This window comes from Amblyraja radiata, chromosome 11 (assembly GCF_010909765.2).
Source record: "Amblyraja radiata isolate CabotCenter1 chromosome 11, sAmbRad1.1.pri, whole genome shotgun sequence".
NCBI classification, from domain to species: Eukaryota; Metazoa; Chordata; class Chondrichthyes; order Rajiformes; family Rajidae; genus Amblyraja; species Amblyraja radiata.
The window spans coordinates 17,278,686-17,297,144 of NC_045966.1; the positions used below are offsets into that span (position 1 = coordinate 17,278,686).

At 38.7% G+C, this 18,459-nt stretch overlaps 1 protein-coding gene across 1 annotated transcript in view; it reads left to right on the top strand.

Annotated features, from left to right (window-relative positions):
• Positions 1-3,450: 3,450 nt before the first annotated feature.
• The window catches only part of pfdn1 (prefoldin subunit 1), a 65,071-nt gene continuing 50,062 nt past the window's right edge, over positions 3,451-18,459 (top strand). The window contains exons 1-3 of the mRNA XM_033029439.1: positions 3,451-3,566; positions 7,375-7,541; positions 17,873-17,957. Coding sequence (XP_032885330.1) covers positions 3,516-3,566; positions 7,375-7,541; positions 17,873-17,957 — 303 coding nt within the window. The 5' untranslated portion in view covers positions 3,451-3,515. The remainder of the gene's footprint in view (positions 3,567-7,374; positions 7,542-17,872; positions 17,958-18,459) is intronic.

Genomic DNA, 18,459 nt, shown 5'->3' on the forward strand with positions numbered 1-18,459 from the left:
ATAATGCCTTAGTTGATGAAATGCAGTGAGCAAACGGCCAATGTTCGCCAAACACTCTGGCTGTTGTTGTCCCTTCAGCTCTCGCTTCTATCTAACGTCATTTCTCCTCACTTTTGGAATTCTGAAGTAGGCTAAATGTCGCTCACACTTATCCCGATTTCCATAATTATTTACAGCGCAAAAATTGACAATTTCGGCGGGTTTTAACGGGCCCGCTATGCTGGAAACAATGGTAAGTGCTTACCTGCAGTTCAACGCGTGTACTCCATTTGGAGTAGCGTAGCAATAGTACGGGTCATGGGTCGTGACCCGACTGCCGTGAAACCTCCCTATAGTCTTTTCTTTTACTAGGTATCGTGCAAAGAAAATCTTTTCACTGTAACTTGGTACACTGGACAATAATAAACTAAATTAATTTAAACATTAAAGCTAATCATAAACATTCAGGAGACCTAATAAATCCTCTCTACAAACACATTCTAGATAGTGAGACAAAAACAGGACCCACGGTAAATTTTAGGGCCTTGTGGAGTATTGTCGTACTGAGAAAAAAGTTGAGATATGTTTATTAGTCTTGTGCTTTTTTGTTCTATGTTGTAAAGAGTACTGTGTATGGTTCTGGTCACGTTGCTATAGGAAAGATATCATTAAACTAATTTACACTGATGTTACTGGGACAGGAAGGTTTGAGTTATAAAGAGAGGCTCGGTAGACTAGGGAATTTTTTTTCTGTAGTGTAGAAGGCTGAGGGGAGTCTAAAAGACATGGGTTTAAGATGAGAGCAGAAAGATTTATAATAGGTATGTTACAATACTTACCTTCAGCGGCGCTGTAATTCTGCCACTGGCCGTGTGCGCGCGATTTTGGCGCGTTTGAGGGGGGGGGGGGGGGTGCGGGGTTAAAACGGGGTTTTTTACCTACCTGGTCCTGAATTATATTTGTTGGAGTGCAAGATGTTGCTAAAGAATCGTTCCGACGGCCGTTCTGTGTGTTTTTAAAAAAAAAATTGCCCGACAAGTTAATCGCTGGAATGATTTTTAAATCAGCTTCTGAATCCGTCAATACCGACAACGGGGCCGGATTTTATGTAGGGGACAGGTAAAAGAAAGTAGTTTATTTTTATGTACAAAAGTGTTTCTTAAGATGTATTTAATTCACATTTTAAGTTGCGAAACGGTTACAATAAGAATTTGGAAACAAATAAAATTATCTTTAAAATTAAGAAATCTATCACTGTTAATGCCAATAGCGAATAACCCTTTATTTAAACCATCTCTTATTGATAAGACATATAACCAATGGGAAAGTCTCGGAATTAGAAGGATCGGGGATATGTACGAAATGGGAAACTTACTATCATTCCAACAATTACAATTAAAATTTAAATTGAAAAACAACCAATATTTTAAATATCTTCAGATTTGCGATTTCGTGAAAAAATATATACAAGGATATCAAAAAGTAACTCCTGACTTATTGGAAGAGGCAATGAATATTGAAGCTGACTCACAAAAATTAATATCATATTTATATAATAGTATTCTAAATATAGACCTACCATCGACAGAGGTACTTAGAGAAGAGTGGGAACGGGAACTAATGATAAAAATTACGAAGGTTAAATGGGAAAAATACCTGATATATATTCACAAATGTTCAATTAATGTAAGACATAATTTAATTCAATTTAAAATTGTACATAGATTATATTATTCAAAAACAAGATTGAACAAATTTTATCCAAATATATCCGCCACTTGTGATAAATGTCTAGCCCAAAAGGCAACTATAACACACTCCTTAGTCTCCTGCATAAAACTTTATAGATTTTGGAATGATATTTTTGAAATATTTACAAAATTATTCAAGACAAGAATGGAACCTAATACTGAAATGATTATATTTGGCGTAATGGAAGATGGGAATAAATTGAACACATCTCAAAATCTATTCCTTAACTATGGTTTAATAATAGCAAAAAAATTAATTCTTAAATTTTGGAAGGGTACATCAATACCAACGCTTAAAATGTGGATTGCAAGTATGTTGGACACCGCTCATCTTGAGGAAATGCGATTCCTCCTAATGGATAAATCAGACCAATTCATAACGAGTTGGTCTCCATTCGTCGTTTTTTTGGAATCATATGGTGCAACACAATTGTAAAAAATAACTGTTTCAGGACTGGACGAGGGTTGGTCAAGACTATAAATAATGATCTCCTCTTTTTTTCTTTTCTTTTCTTTTCTCTATTCTCTCTCTCAACTTTCTTCATTTACTCGTTTTCTTTTTTCACACACTATATATTTCACATCTTTCTATCCTTTACTATCTAACTTCTTTTTCTTATTCTAATCTTTTTTCAGTGTAACAAAAAAAAAAAAAAAGAAGTTGTACATAAAATGTATTATGAAAATATATATTAGGCACTTTGGTGTCATATGACTGTACTTACTTCTAATAAAATAAAATATTAAAAAAAAAAAAAAAAAAAAAAAAGTTGCGAAACGGTGATTTCCCCCCCCGAAGAACCGGCAGTGTATTTGCTGCCGAAATGGGGGACTAAATTCACCGCATCCTCAACGTTCCAAATGGTCCCGTTCCAGAAAATCCCACTCACAAGCTGATTTAAATGGCCATTAATTTACAGGTATTAAACACTAAATTCCTTCCATTTGGCCTATAAACCCATGACAATGAGATTTAAAAAGTATGTTATATTGTGAATTCTTGTGTGAATGTTATTTGGACACTTAGGCTATTTAAAAATGTTAATCTATTCTTAAGAAATGGATAGATGTTTAGATCTAGTAATTGAATTTTGTAATTAGCTACAATTAGGTAACTAACTAACTAACTAACTATATGCTTTAATTTCAAATCATCTAAATAAGATTGTTTCATATTTGTTTCAGAATGCTTCAATCTATAATAACTGAAAATTTCTTTCAGTTCTCTTAAATTTTAAGAAAGTTATGGGCTTTTAAATGTTCTCGATCACAGCTTTTGTGTTAAGTCAATGAAAAAGCAATAGGGAACAAGATGCCAATTTCAGAGCATGAAAATGGCCATACCTTTTTTAATACTGAAGGTATGAAAGTGAATTATGTGTCAAATTAAACTTCTTTTTATGCTTTATCTGATGGGATAAATGAAAGACTTGATTTTTAAAATCTCAAAATTTTGTAACATTGCTATTTATAAGGAACCTGAAGGCACCTTTTTCACACAGATGGCAGAGGGTGTGTAGCAAAGATCCTATAGCGGATCTTTGGTGTGTAGAACCAGCTACCAGAAGAAAGAAGAGGCAGGTTCTATAGCCACATTTAAAAGACAGTTGGACAGGTGCATGGATTGGAAAGGGGTGGAGCAATAGGGGGTCAGACGCATGGGATAGGAAAGGTGTGGAGTGATAGGGTTCAGGCACAAGCAAATGGGACCAAGTCCGAGAGGCAACATGGTGGGCATGGAGGGGATGGGCCGAAAGGTCTGCCGTGGGAGGAAGCGAGCTGCGCATGCTCACCTCTCCAAACATGGCCGCCCCCGTGGACCAGGAGCTGAAGAAGGTACAGGGAGGCCGCGGATCTTTAAAACTTCGTGCACGGTCGCTCATTTGATCGCCAATTCAACGCATCTGAGACTGACAAGCACGTGTCAGCGGGGCAACTTTTAAAATCGGGGTTATTCTTCGTTTTCAGCTGATATTATAAGCATTCTGTTGGTTCAGGCCTTGTGCCGGTGAGACCTCGCGCTGTCGTTTTGAAGTTCCGTTGAACTCCCAACAAATCATTAAGTATATTTCCCGGCCTGTTTTCACGTTTTAACCCGTTCGAGCAAAGATTTAGGTCATTTCATCAGAGGGGAAGCAGTTTGGGCGGTTGGAACAGGAAGGAAACGGGATGGTGGCAATACACGTTAAAAACATGTCATTTTTATGCTTAATCGAAATTGTTGACAGAGCAAATTATCTTTAAATGCAAATAATACTTTCAGAAACAATATATTATAAAGTGCGTCGCACGTTCGTCTGAAAGTGAAGGACGGGTCTTTATTTTGTCTGTTATGCATGTTGCTGGCGATTGACCTCGGACGTTTCCAGATTTTTTTGCATTCACATCATTTCATTGAACTTCCTAAATCTAGTAAAGGCATTCATAATGACATTTTTCCATTCGGTGTTTATCTTCTGTCCTTCAAAAGTCCTTCAACTAATTTACTTAAACTCCTCGATAATTGGGTAACAATGACAAATAAGACGTTGGTGATGCTGCATTTAGAGTACTGTATTCAGTTCTGGGCACCGTGGATAAATGTGAGGTTATCCACTTTGGTATCAAAAACAGGAAGGCAGATTACTTTCTAAATGGCGTCAAATTGGGAAAAGGGGAAGTACAACGGGATCTGGGAGTCCTTGTTCATCAGTTTATGAAAGTAAGCATGTAGGTACAGCAGGCAGTGAAGAAAGTGAATGGCATGTTGGCCTTTATAACAAGAGGAGTCGAGTGTAGGAGCAAAGAGGTCCTTCTGCAGTTGTACAGAGCCCTAGTGAGACCACACCTGGAGTATCGTGTGCAGTTTTGGTCCCCTAATTTGAGGAAGGACATTCTTGCTGTTGAGGGAGTGCAGCATAGGTTTACAAGGTTAATTCCCGGGATGGCTGGACTGTCATATGCTGAGAGAATGGAGCGGCTGGGCTTGTACACTCTGGAGTTTAGAAGGATGAGAGGGTTTCTTATTGAAACATATAAGATTGTTAAGGGTTTGGACACGCTAGAGGCAGGAAACGTGTTCCCAATATTGAGGGAGTCCAGAACCAGGGGCCACAGTTTAAGAATAAGGGGTAAGCCATTTAGAACGGAGACGAGGAAACACTTTTTCTCACAGAGAGTTGTGAGTCCGTGGAATTCTCTGCCTCAGAGGGCGGTGGAGGCCGGTTCTCTGGATACTTTCAAGAGAGCTAGATAGGGCTCTTAAAGATAGTGGAGTCGGGGGATATGGGGAGAAGGCAGGAACGGGGTACTGATTGAGGATGATCAGCCATGATCACATTGAATGGCAGTGCTGGCTGGAAGGGCCAAATGGCCTACTCCTGCACCTATTGTCTATTGTCTATTATTATAGGAAAGATGTTGTAAGACTGGAAAGGGTACAAAAAAGATTTATGAGGATGTTGCCAGGACTTGAGGGTCTGAGCAGTAGGGAGAGATTGAGTAGACTTGTACTCTATTCCTTGGAGCGCAGGAGGATGAGGGGCAATCTTATAGAGGTGTATAAAATCATGGGAGGAATAGATCTGGTAGACGCACAGAGTCTCTTGCCCAGAGTAGGGGAATCAAGGATTAGGTTAAGGTGGAGGGAAAAAGATTTAATAGGAATCTGAAGGGTAACTTTTTCACACAAAGGATCGTGGGTGTAAGGAACGAACTGCCAGAGGAGGTAGTTGAGGCAAGGACTATCGCAACATTTAAGAAACAGACAGGAACATGGATAGGACAAGTTTGGAGGGATATGGGCCAATCACAGGCAGGTGGGACTATTGTAGCTGTGACATGCTGGCTGGTGTGGGCAAATTGGGCCGAGGGTTTGTTTCTCCACTGTATGACTCTGTGGAACCTTTAAAACCTTTGACTCTATAACATGACTTTTTACAAAATGTGTCTTGGGATGGAATGAGATGGCAGTGTTGCATTCATTGCCCATCTGTTTTATTGAGAAAAACATTCTTATGAAATGCTGCAGGGTTATGGTGATGATGCATTAAGAGTATTTTTTAAATGTTATCCTATATTGAAGGTACTGTGATTATATGTTGAAGTTTGAAGACATGTTGGGCAGGCTAGGACTATATTACTTGGAATGCAGGAGGATGAGGAGTGATCTTATCCAGGTGTATGAAATCATGAGGGGAATAGAAAGGGTAAATGCACAGAGTATTTTACCCAGAGTATGGGAATCAAGAACCAGAGGACATAGGTTTAAGGTGAAGGGGGAAAGGTATAATAGGAACCTGATGGATAATTTTTGCACGCAAAAGCTGCTGGTTATATGGAATGAAGTGCCTGAGGTGGTAGTTGAGGCAGATACTATAACCATATTTAAGAGGCATTTGGATAGTTACTTGGATAGGAAAGGTTTAGAGGGATAAGGGTCAAATGTGGGCAGGTGGGAAGAGTGTACATGGGCACCTTGGTTGGCATGGGCAAGTTGGGCTGAAAATCATGTTTGTGTTGTACATATCTATGACTATTAATTAAACTGTAACTTGTATGTCTGCAATTCAGTTAGGTGAGATAAAGATTGAATAATTGTGCATCATATGTAACATTTATGGTTACACAAGACAGTGTAGATGCCGGAATCCTGGGCAAAAACAGAGTTGTGGAAGAACAGCGGTCCAGACAGTATCTGTGAAGGGAAATGGACAGTTGACGGTTCTGGACCAATGATTGAAGCTGCAGTAGTTGGATCACATAACCTGATATATTAATTGATATTGGATTCTAATTTACATTAGTTGATATTGGAATCAACATTTTTCAGGCATCAAGGATTATTAGCTTGAATAACCGTTCAAATCTTAATACCTAAGTTAATTCCTCTTCACCATTTATTGTGCATAGTAGAAATATTAGGAGTTTATTACAATGCTAGGCTTCACATTACGATTGTAAATGTAAATTTTGGAATCTTGTAAGAAAAATAAATTAAATGCAAGTTAAAAATCCATCTCCATATTGGTAAATCTATTTATTTCAATTATTAAATAAATTTCATTTCAATCCAAGTTATGGAAATTTGAATATTTATTTCACTGCAATGGTTTTATAAAACAAATGAAAATATTTGGGGTCACTCACTAATTATACAATTTTAATTTAAATATAGGTTGAAAGGAGATTCACTCTTTGGCTTTTCCATGATAGCTAGGAATTTTGCTGGATAACGTTTACTTTGCATAAAATAAGATTACTCTCTTGCAAATCAATTCAAACATAATTCAGATACACAAGCAACTGCAGATGCTGGAATCTTGAACAGAACACAATAGTGCTGGAGTAACTCACCAGGTCAGGCAGCATATCTGGAGGACATGGATAGGGTCAGGGCCCTTTAAAAATAATTTGGGTTTACCACTACATGCATAACTGGAAAACAATTTTATCTTGGCATCATGCTTGCTTTTTACTGGATTTCTGCAAAATGGAAAGATCATAGTACAGTCTGATATAAAAGAAATAAAGATTTTGACAGAACTGCGAAAATGGACTCAAGAAAATAGTATGCCCCAAATAAAATGCCATAATTGTTATGCCAATAAATAATTAACTTTAAAACAAATTAATAATTTTTTAATTCATTTTGTACTTTCGTTAGGCTTTTGCTGATTTACAGACCAAAGTGCTTTATACACAACAGAAGGTGAAACTTGCAGATTTGCAGATTGAACAATTAAATAGAACCATAAAACACGCAAATTTAACAGATGGAGAAATAGCTGCACTGCCAGGAGAAGCACGCATGTATGAAGGTGTTGGTAGAATGTAAGTATTATTATTTTAAACTCCTAACCTATTGAATCTTTTAAAGTTTGTTGTCCTTCACAGCTTGCATTATTATTGAATGAGTCAGTGGGTTCATCGTTTCAACATTGCTTCATGACAAGGAGAAATTAAAGTGCCACGAATAACTCTTGTACGTTTTTTCCTGTCAGAGCAGTGTACATGTAGACTTTGAAGGCCTCCTTGACAGGCAAATAAAAGAAAATATTTTGCAGTAATTTAAGTTTATACAAGAACATGAAAATAGAAAATGCTGGTGCTTGTAGAAATGGTTGGTGTACTGTATTGTAAATTTTCAGCTCCTTCACAATTCCTTTCTAGAAGGAGATTTGCTGTCCTTGATCTGCCTGAACCATATGTGACTTCTGGTTGACTTTAAAACAGCCTTTGAAGTGGCCAGGAGGTTACATAGTCCAATCAGATCTTAAGATCTGAAGAAGTGTAGCTGAACTAGACCCATTTATTTTTGAGTTTTTTATACTCATCCCACTATATATTTATGATATTAGACACAAAATGCTGAAGTAACTCAGCGGACAGGCAGCATTTCTGGAGAGAAGGTCGACCCCTTCTCTCCGGAGATGCTGCCTGTCCCGCTGAATTACTCCAGCATTTTGTGGACCTTCGATTTAAACCAGGATCTGCAGTTCTTTCCTATATATTTATGATGACATCTTTGGATTTTCCTTGATTTAACTTGATTTTATGTCATGCTTCCATTTTTTATTCCTATTTCCATTTTATTTTGCTCCATTCACTGGCTTTTTGTGGTTTTGATTGATTGATACAGCATGGAAGCAGGCCCTTTGGCCCACTGAGTCCTCACTGACCATTCAGACTAGTTCTATGTCATTGCATCCAGTCCCAACATACTAGAAGTAATTTTCAGAGGCCATTTAATCTGCACGTCTTTGGGATGGGGAGGACACCGGAGCACCCGGTGGAAACCCACGCCCTCACAAGGAGAACATGTAAACTCTGCACAGATAGCACCTGAGGTCAGGATTGAACACAGGTCTCTGTCGCTGTGAGTCGGTAACTCTATCAGCTGGGCCACTGTGCTGTTGACCTCTTGGCATAAGGAACAAGCTTCTCTTTTGTTTTGCTATATTTGATCGCATGTGCTTCTTGACGATCATGAGGTTTTAGATTTGGGAGTCGCATCCTTTTTTAAGGCAGTTGGGATCAAGGTTGACTTGCTTCCATTTTTTTTGTGTCTAACCTATTTGGTTTGGAGTGACCTTGGTTTTGGAATGTAGTTGCTGCTGTTTGAAAATTTCCTGCTAGTTCTAACAAATAATTCTATTTCTGCAGAGGATTTGTGGAAAGTGGATACGACATTGTAGTGAAAAAGATTAGAAAAAAATGCTTAACTCCAAGCTTCAGGGAGGTTGGTTCTGTTGTAGACCCTGGTTAGTATCATGACTTGCATGCTAAATTGCAACAGGTGTAAAATGAATTTATGTGGAGAGTTAAATTTGAGGAAGGTAGTCCCAATATATAATCAAATCTTTAGTGAGGGTGCAACTTTAGCTTGGTGCAACTTGACATGAGACCCTGATTTTTCCTAATATTTTATATATTTTATGGAAATTCAATTAAATGGTGCACAAAAAAACTATATAATTTCTAGGCAATAATCTTTTGTTTTCCTATATAATTAAAGGCAGTGCATTTTATTTATTTTATTCTGTAGGGATTATTTGCATTCCATTGAATTCATGAACAATAGAATTTCCAAATATTGTTTATATTTAAATAGACACCGTAGGAGATTTTCTTTCCTTAGACTCCTGTTCCTGTTTAAAGAATGAGCACATACTGGCAAATTGCCGTGATGTAATTTTTGTTCAGAAATAGTGAATACTGAAAATAATATGATTAAGGAAATGTCCTGAAGAAAAGCTGCTTTTTTGAAATTTGAAGCTGCTTGCAATTGAAGTTCAGTTCCATGTGACTGTGGGGAGAACATACACTCTCCCAGTGGCTAGTCTTCACAGAAATGAAGTTGTCAAATTGCAAGTATTTATTATTTCATGTGAGTTTGAAACATGCTATTTAATAATTCCCTAGGTAAACCACTAACACCCATTGCGTGATAATATCTTTCTGAACAAAAATGGCAGAGCAAATAGTTTACTTGAAAAATGTGCTAACAATAAACCTATACACTCCAGAAATAGAAGGGTCTTTAACCACTATTTGGGTGACTGTGTTTGGATTGCATAGAATTTTGATTTTTGAATACTTTACCCAGCATCTAGAAATAGATTTTGTGGCCTGCCTTTGTGAATTGAATTGGTTGCAGGTTTATAGATGTTGCAGCAATTTGGATGAAGTACACACTTTTTCAGATTGTTGTACCGAGGAACCTTTGGTAAGATTTCAACTAATATTTATTGAGAAAAGAAACTGGGAAGAGGAAAGTGCATGTGTGTTTGTGTCTATCTTCCAACTAAGCTGAATAAGGACCAACACTTTTTGTTGCTGTCCATTCAGCAAACTATTTGGAGATGGTGCGTGGAAGTGTTGTGAGGAAAAAGAAAACTTAAACAACTTAGGGAGCTATTGAAAACTGCAGAACAGTCTAGTGGGATATAAGGTTGCAACAAATGTTACGAAACATAATATGAGGTTGATGTACTTGTCATCTCTTTGGCTGGAGTCCAGATGGGAATATTCTATTCAGAGAAATGGTTACATCATTGTAGCTATACTAAGAAAATTATGTTTCGTTGCATTAATCTTTGCTGACATTCCATGGCTATATTCAAAGATGGAAGAGAGAGATTGGGCAAAAGGACAGACAAGACATAAGAAGCAATTTGTTAGGTTCTATTTATTGAATAATGAATATTATTTTAATATTTCATAATATGTTCCTATTTTTCAGTTAATTAGGATTGGAATAGTCAGGAACATTTGCTCATTAAATGACAACTACAAAGTGAATGGTGAACTGTCTTAATTTATTAATAGAAAAGTTATGATTTTTCTCTTTTGTATAGTCTGTAGTTTCATTTAAAGGTTATAAAATGCAATTGAATCTTTGAAATAATATCAGAATCACTTGATGTTCTAACAGTTACTGAAATCTGGAAATGATCTCTTGGCAGCTTGAGATCAAGTGAAGGTGCAAAAACAAATATTTTCATTTGTGAATATTAAAGCAACAGCAAAACTTAAAAACCCCCCACAGGTTTATGTCCCTTCTGATAGCACACAGGGTAAAGTTAGTTCTTATCCGTGGTCCTTTGTCAGAATATCTGAAACATAAAACCTACTTTCCTTTCTTCACTGATGTTTAAGCATTTATATTTATATCTTTGTTTAGAAATTGTCATGGCATTTATCAGGTATGTAATGCTACAGTGAACTGTACTATTATTCAGTTAATGGTGCCATGCCATTGAAAATATCTTAATTGACAATTTGTGCTATACATCTGTCCTGCACCTGGCCAATGTAGCATATGTTTTCAAGGTGTAATATATATTTTCAGGTCATTGCACCATCTGAACTTTCTGAACATGAACTAATACATTTTACGTAGATTCATTTAAAGGACTAAGAATCTCATTAATTAAATTAATATTTTTGTTTATATTTTGGTTATGAATAACAAATTTATCTTTCTTAAAAAACATGTTTTATTGCACGTTAAATATTTTATTTATCATTGTGATATCTTCCTGCCTTTTAGTGAGTTAAATTAAATTCTATATGCATTCTCCATTGCCTCCAGTATGTCCTAACAATCCAATGGACATCTGCATTGCATTTTTGATTCAATTCAATTCAATTCAATTCAACTTTAATGTCATTGCACAAATACAAGTATGGGTACAACGAAATGCAGTTTAGCGTCAGTCCGTAGTAATAGTGCAATATAGAAATAAAAATACAGAATAATCAAACAATGTGGACGGAGAGACTGGAGAAATCTATCGGCGGGACTCCGAGTTCAGCAATGTGATAGTGTTGTTGTAGAAGCTGTTCCTCATCCTAATAGTACGAGACCTGAGGCTCCTGTACCGCCTCCCTGATGGGAGGATGGCAAACAGTCCATGGTTAGGGTGTGAGGGGTCTTTGATGATCTTCCCGGCCCGTCTCAGACACCGTTTTCGGTGGAGGGCATCCATGGCAGGGAGCGGGGCACCGATGATGTACTGAGCGGTTTTCACCACCCGTTGTAGTGCCTTCCTGTCTGCTACGGTGCAACTGCTGTACCATACCGTGAAGCAGGTGGTCAGGATGCTTTCGATGGTACAGCGGTAAAAGTTGGTCAGGATCTGGGGGGACAGGTGAGCTTTCTTGAGCCTCCTCAGGAAGTAAAGGCGCTGCTGCGCCTTTTTGATCAGCTTGGAGGTGTTGAGGGACCAGGACAGATCCTCCGAGATGTGCACCCCGAGGAATTTGTAGTTGGAGACGCGCTCCACCTCAGTCCCGTTTATATGGATGGGGGTATGTCTGCCCCCTCTGATCTTCCTGAAGTCAACAATAATTTCCTTCGTCTTCTTGGAGTTGAGGACGAGGTTATTGTTGGCACACCAGGTTGTCAGGTGCTGGACCTCATCCCTGTAGGCTGACTCGTCGTTGTCACTGATCAGTCCTACCACCGTGGTGTCGTCGGCAAATTTAATGATGGCGTTGGAACCATTCTTAGGGATGCAGTCATGGGTGAAGAGGGAGTAGAGGAGAGGGCTGAGCACACAGCCCTGTGTTATAGTGGAGGAGGTGAGGTTGTTGACCCTAACAGACTGGTCTGTTGGTGAGGAAATCCAGTGTCCAGTTGCAGAGGGAGGTGGAGATGCCAAGTCCGCTGAGTTTGGTGATCAAGCTGGCGGGGATGACAGTGTTAAAGGCGGAGCTGAAATCAATGAACAGCATCCTGATGTAGGTGTTATTGCTGTCCAGGTGGGTCAGGGCAGAGTGTAGGGCCGCCGATTTGGCGTCCTCTGTAGACCTGTTGGTCCGGTAGGCAAACTGATGGGGGTCCAGTGTGGGGGGGAGGCTGGCTTTGAGGTGAGCCAAGATCAGCCGCTCAAAGCACTTTGCAATGACAGGGGTGAGTGCCACTGGGCGGTAATCGTTGAGACTCCCTGTAGCTGATTGTTTGGGCACTGGCACAATGGTTGATGTCTTGAGGCAAGTGGGGACAACACCCTGGGCCAGTGACAGATTGAAAATGTCAGTGAAGACCAGGGATAGTTGTCCAGCACATGCCCTGAGCACCCGCCCGGGGATGCCATCGAGGCCGGCAGCTTTGTGCTCATTCATCTTGCTCAGTGCATCTTGTACAGCAGAGGTGGAGAGACTGAGGGGTTGTTCATTCGGGGGTGGAGCAACTTTGATGGCTGGAGTTTTGTTGTCCCAGTCAAAGCGAGCATAGAAATGGTTTAGCTCGTCAGGAAGGGAGGCGTTGTCTGGGGGTGTTAACTTTCTGGTAATTGGCAATGGATTTGATTCCTTGCCACATGCGCCTGGGGTCGGAGTTGTTTTGGAAATGCTCCTCAATCCGCCGTTTGTGATTGAGTTTAGCATTCCTAATTCCCTTTTTCAGATTGGCCCTGGATGAGCTGTATCCCTCAGCGTTGTCAGATCTGAAAGCGGCATCGCGAGCCTTCAGCAGGAGTCTGACCTCCCTGCTCATCCACGGCTTCTGGTTAGGGAAGGTCTTTATCTCTTTGTGGGTAGTGACGTTATCAGTGCAGAATTTTATATAGTCCAAAATTGTTGAGGTGTATGAGTTGATGTCCACTTGGGAGTTAAAGGTGGCCTGGGTGGCAAACAGACTCTAGTCTGTTTGCTGAAACTGTTCCTGTAAAACAGAGACAGCCCCCTCAGGCCAAACCTTCACTGTCCTCACGGTAGGTTTCATACGTCTGATCAGAGGTGTGTATTTGGGGAGCAGGAACAGAGAGAGGTGGTCAGACTGTCCAAGGTGAGGGAGGGGGAGGGCTTTGTAGGCTTCAGTAATATTAGTATATACTAAGTCCAGAATATTGTTTCCTCTGGTTGGGCAGGAAACATGCTGATGGAACCTGGGGAGTACAGTTTTAAGGTTGGAGTGGTTGAAATCACCCGCAACAATAAATGCCCCCTCTGGGTGTGCAGTTAGTTGTTTGCTGATAGCAGCTTGCAGCTCTTCCATTGCTAGCCTGGCATTAGCGTCCGGGGGTACATAGACTGCAGTGATAACAGTCGATGTGAATTCTCTGGGCAGATAGAAGGGACTGCACTTTATCATCAGGCATTCCAGGTCAGCAGAGCAGTGACTACCAATCCTAACAACGTCCGTACACCATGTGTTATTCACATAAATGCACAGTTCGCCGCCCTTGGTCTTACCGGAGTCCTCCGCTGTTCTGTCGGCCCTGAAGACAGTGCGCCCCTCCAGCTCGATGGCGTTGTCCGGGATGTTATCGTTGAGCCATGTTTCGGTGAAGACCATGGCGTTGCAGTCGGCGATCCATCTGTGTGTGGTGATCCGCAGCCGTAGTTCGTCGATTTTACTCACCAGGGACCGGACATTCGCGAGGAAAATGCTGGGCAGAGCTGGCTGGCTGGATGCATATAAGAACATGTTGTTTATCATAAGGGTCCACACATTCTTGTGAAAGGTGTGTTTTCTACTATGCAGGACTGAAGTTGGTGTTACATGTTGGTGAGCAAATGTGATGTAAAGATATGGTGAATTGTATATTCCTGGATATTTCTAATGTATGTTATTCATTGTGCGGAAATAAATATATAAATGGAAGTTGTGCAGCTTGAGGAACTTTTGAAAGATTATCAGACTCTTGCATGTGTTCTGGTCTCTTTAGATTCAAACTGCAAATGCCCAAATTAGGACACAAAAAGCATTATCATTTGTGCCGCTATGTTGACCCCGCCTTGTGTTTTTGGATAATTTTATTTCTACCATATTAAACGTGGTGTACTAATGTCCCCACTGACTATGTTTTAATGTCTTCTAAGAACCTTGTAACACTGATGCGCATGTTAGGTGTGCAGGCATATTTACCTTTGTTCCCTTGTAGGCAAGTTTCACAATGCCTGTCACTGCAGTTTATCAGTGAATTGTTAATTAAATGTTTCACATCAATGAGAGGTTTATCCTATGTGGCCTAAATGAATTGTTTGTCAAATTTTCCCCTTTTTTAAACAACAAATATTCTTCCTATTTATCTTCTCCTTACTAGGCTGTGATCTGTGAAAAGTAACCTGAAATACAATTGTTTGCCTATTATAACCACTTGACAAAGTCTGAGAACTGAAATGCTGAGAACTATATTCTGCACTCTGTACCTAATCCTTTCATCTATCCACTGTACTTGAGTTTGACTTGATTGTATTTATCTGATATGATTGGATAACATGCAAAACAAAGAATTACATGGTACCTCGGTGCACATGACTATAATCAACCTAAACCTAAGCTGGAAATGCTGGAATTTTGAGTAAAATACAAAGTGCTGGAGCAACTCAGGCAGTATCTGTGGACAAAATGGATAAGCAATGTTTTCAGTTGGAACCCTTCTTCAGATGAATTGAGAATTGTTTTCTTTTCCTCATAGCAGTAAAATCAAAACAAGGAACTTTGCATGCTCAGAAGGAGTGTTCTTTTTCCAATATGCTGCTTCAAATTCTAATCGATTTACATTATTCCTTTTAGATTTTCATTGCATGCATTATTTTCTGACCAACAATATGAGTAGCGTGTTATTCATTGTGTTTCTTTGTATGCCAGACGACCATGGCGATTTGCACACCCATTTTCTTTCCCTTTGTCTGAAAATGTCAGTGTACTACGACACTTTATTTTTCCTGGTGTGCATTATATTTTGCTGGTGTTTTCAGCAATATCTCAGCCAGGAATGAGAAATTGTCATCTCTAGGACATTATAATTCATGGAAAAGTGTACTATTTTTAGGGGATTGAGGTGGGGTGGGAGATTGCAACCTTCATGTGGTCTGCCCTGTTTCAACGAATGCAATTAAGCTGGTGTACACAATCAAATAAGATCAAGTAGTACAAGTTATCCTCCAACTTTAGGCTGTGCATGCTATATGCAAGAAGAAGAAGAAGAAGAAGAAGAAGGGGATTGAGGTGAATGCTGAGAGGAGGTCCATCGAATAATGTTCATTATTTAAGATATTAGTCGACAATGACATAACAATTAAAATTAATTTATTTTCTACACCTAAGTATCAGATCTCCACGTGCACCGTTTATGGTAGATGTTGGCTTTTGTTATATATCCTTGTTCCCATAAGGATGTTAGGAATTATGTTGGGTGAAACGGTGACCTCTGAACAGGATGACAACTGATGTCTGATTGCATATGAAAGGGGTCTTAATACCAAGTTGTGTATTGGAAGAGAACAATGTGGATCATGAAGAGAATGGTCCTGGATTCTGGGTGGATCTGAGTAGGGGAACTTTGCTGTGAGATGAAAGGACATTGACAAAGCAGTTTATGGGCATGTGACCATTGAAATGGATTTTCAGGATTGGGATCTTGCATAGTCTGGGATCCAACAAGATTAGAAATACTCAAAATCATAACATTGTTTGGGATGGCTAAATACTGGGAATATTTACAAGAAGCAGGGTCTAGAAGTATTGTTGGGAAAGGTATGCTGGAGTATGGGAATCAAAATGCCAGAGACTTATTGGATAAGAAAAATCAATAGCAAAGTGCAATAGAAATAGTGAGTATGTTACCCATGTACATGAAGATTTCAAACTTGTATGTCCTTCCAGAATATATAACAAATGAATAGAAATGGACATTAAATAAAAACAAATACAATTCTGGTTCACTTGGCAGAATTTCTGGCGTATGTGTATTTAGTATCACAGCAAAATAGATTGCCAACAAATTTGAAGGCACTGTGTTGCAGAGTGGTGATAAGTATACTTGTATCTGGCAATGTGCCAGTAGATTCTGAATCACTTGACTCATCTTGCATGATGACCATATTTTGTTAGTGATACTGAAATTCTTGCAGGCTGTAATACAACCCTCTTTCATGCAACACCCATTTTATTTTTTTAAATAAACTTGCATGAACAAATGAAATACAATAAGCTCATGTTTTATCCCTATCTTCTGTGATGAGTTGAATTTAGGTTTAAAAGTTTAAGTTTTTAATTTTCCTTTATTGTATTTTTGGAGGACATCCAACAGCTGCAGTAAAATATTTGAGCAGTTTCCAAACTTAAATTAGTATTCCATATTTTCTTCAGAGTAGACTGCAAAACTAGGCTTACGTAAGGTCTGCATATTGCTCTTGTCAAGTATATCTATGTACATATGGCTGAGCCATATAGACCAGGAATATTATGGGTTCAGTCATAGGGATACTCTGAATTAGCAGATGGAGATTAGTTGGTCTTAATGTCACTGAGATCAGGGAAATGTCAGGCAAGTTTTCTACACTTGATTACAATGCTATGATTTATAGTTTAAAAAAATAACATGGTGGTACTATTTTAGGACAAGATCAGGCTTGACAGTAATGTCCAGCAGTTTAACAAATTGATATTCATTATCTACAAACCAAGGACAGCATGAAAATGTTAAAAGTGTGTGTGTTATTTAATGTTTAATTCTGTGTTTTTTAGAATATTGGTTCTGTGCAATATTACCAATGGAGTCTTTACCTTGAAGTGTATGACAAAGAGATGTAATTAAATTTAATATCACTTTTTATACCTGCCTACTTCTATAACTATGGATTTCATATCCCTGTTTCTCGATGATCGATGTAACAAAATAGATTTTGAAAGCTTTTCATTTTGGATGAATGTGTGAAAAAAACTTTTCAAGCTTTTCTTCTATATCAAAAAAAATCTTAATGTAAGATAAATTTACAGAGAACTTCAGACTGTTGATTAAAATACAAAAGTGATTCGGGTAATGTGTCTAGGACCACAATATTAAACTCTTTCCAGTAAGTCCAAGACAGCATTTCCTGCAAACTGCAGGGCATACTGAGTACATACCATGAACTACCTCCCACTGGTTCTGTCCAGAATAAAGTTGATGATTTTTGGTTGATTTTATGTTTGCCTTTCAGTTCTTTTTATATTGTTGCAATTAAATCCTTTCATACCTCATAGACATATGATGCAATATAACAGTAGATGAGCATGGATATGTATGCTTAAAAAATATATAAAATTGTATTTAATTTCTATGCATTGATTATGATATGATTCTTTGGAAGAAAAATGTTGACATTTAACTTGGGCTTTAAAATTGATCCTTGCAGCAATTTTTTAAAATGTTTTTAACTTTTAGGTTTATCCTGCAACCAAAAGTCATAATTCATAATCAGCTCCTTGAGAAACAAAAAATAGCAGAAGAAAAGATCAAGGAACTTGAGGTGAGTGCTCATCATTCATGAAAATGAAGAATGTTGAACTAGAATTTTCATCCTAAAACACATGAATTGCTATTTTGCAATGACTTTGTCCTTGTAAGGCTATCCCTGTATATCAAAGATAGATACAAAAAGCTGGAGTAACTCCGTGGGCCAGGCAGCATCCCCGGAGAGAAGGAATGGGTGACGTTTCGGGTCAAGACCCTTCTTGAGACTGAAAGTCACGGGAAAGGGAAACGAGAGATATAGACGATGATGTAGAAAGATATAATACAATGAAAGATATGCAAAAAAGTAAAGATGATAAAGGAAATAGGCCATTGTTAGCTGTTTGTTGGGTGAAAACGAGAAGCTGGTGTGACTTGGGCGGGGACGGGATGGAGAGGGAATGCCAGGGTTAGCCGGAGGAAGTCAGCGAAATCAATATCATACCATTGGGTAGACAAAAATGCTGGAGAAACTCAACGGGTGAGGCAGCATCTATGGAGTGAAGGAATAGGTGACA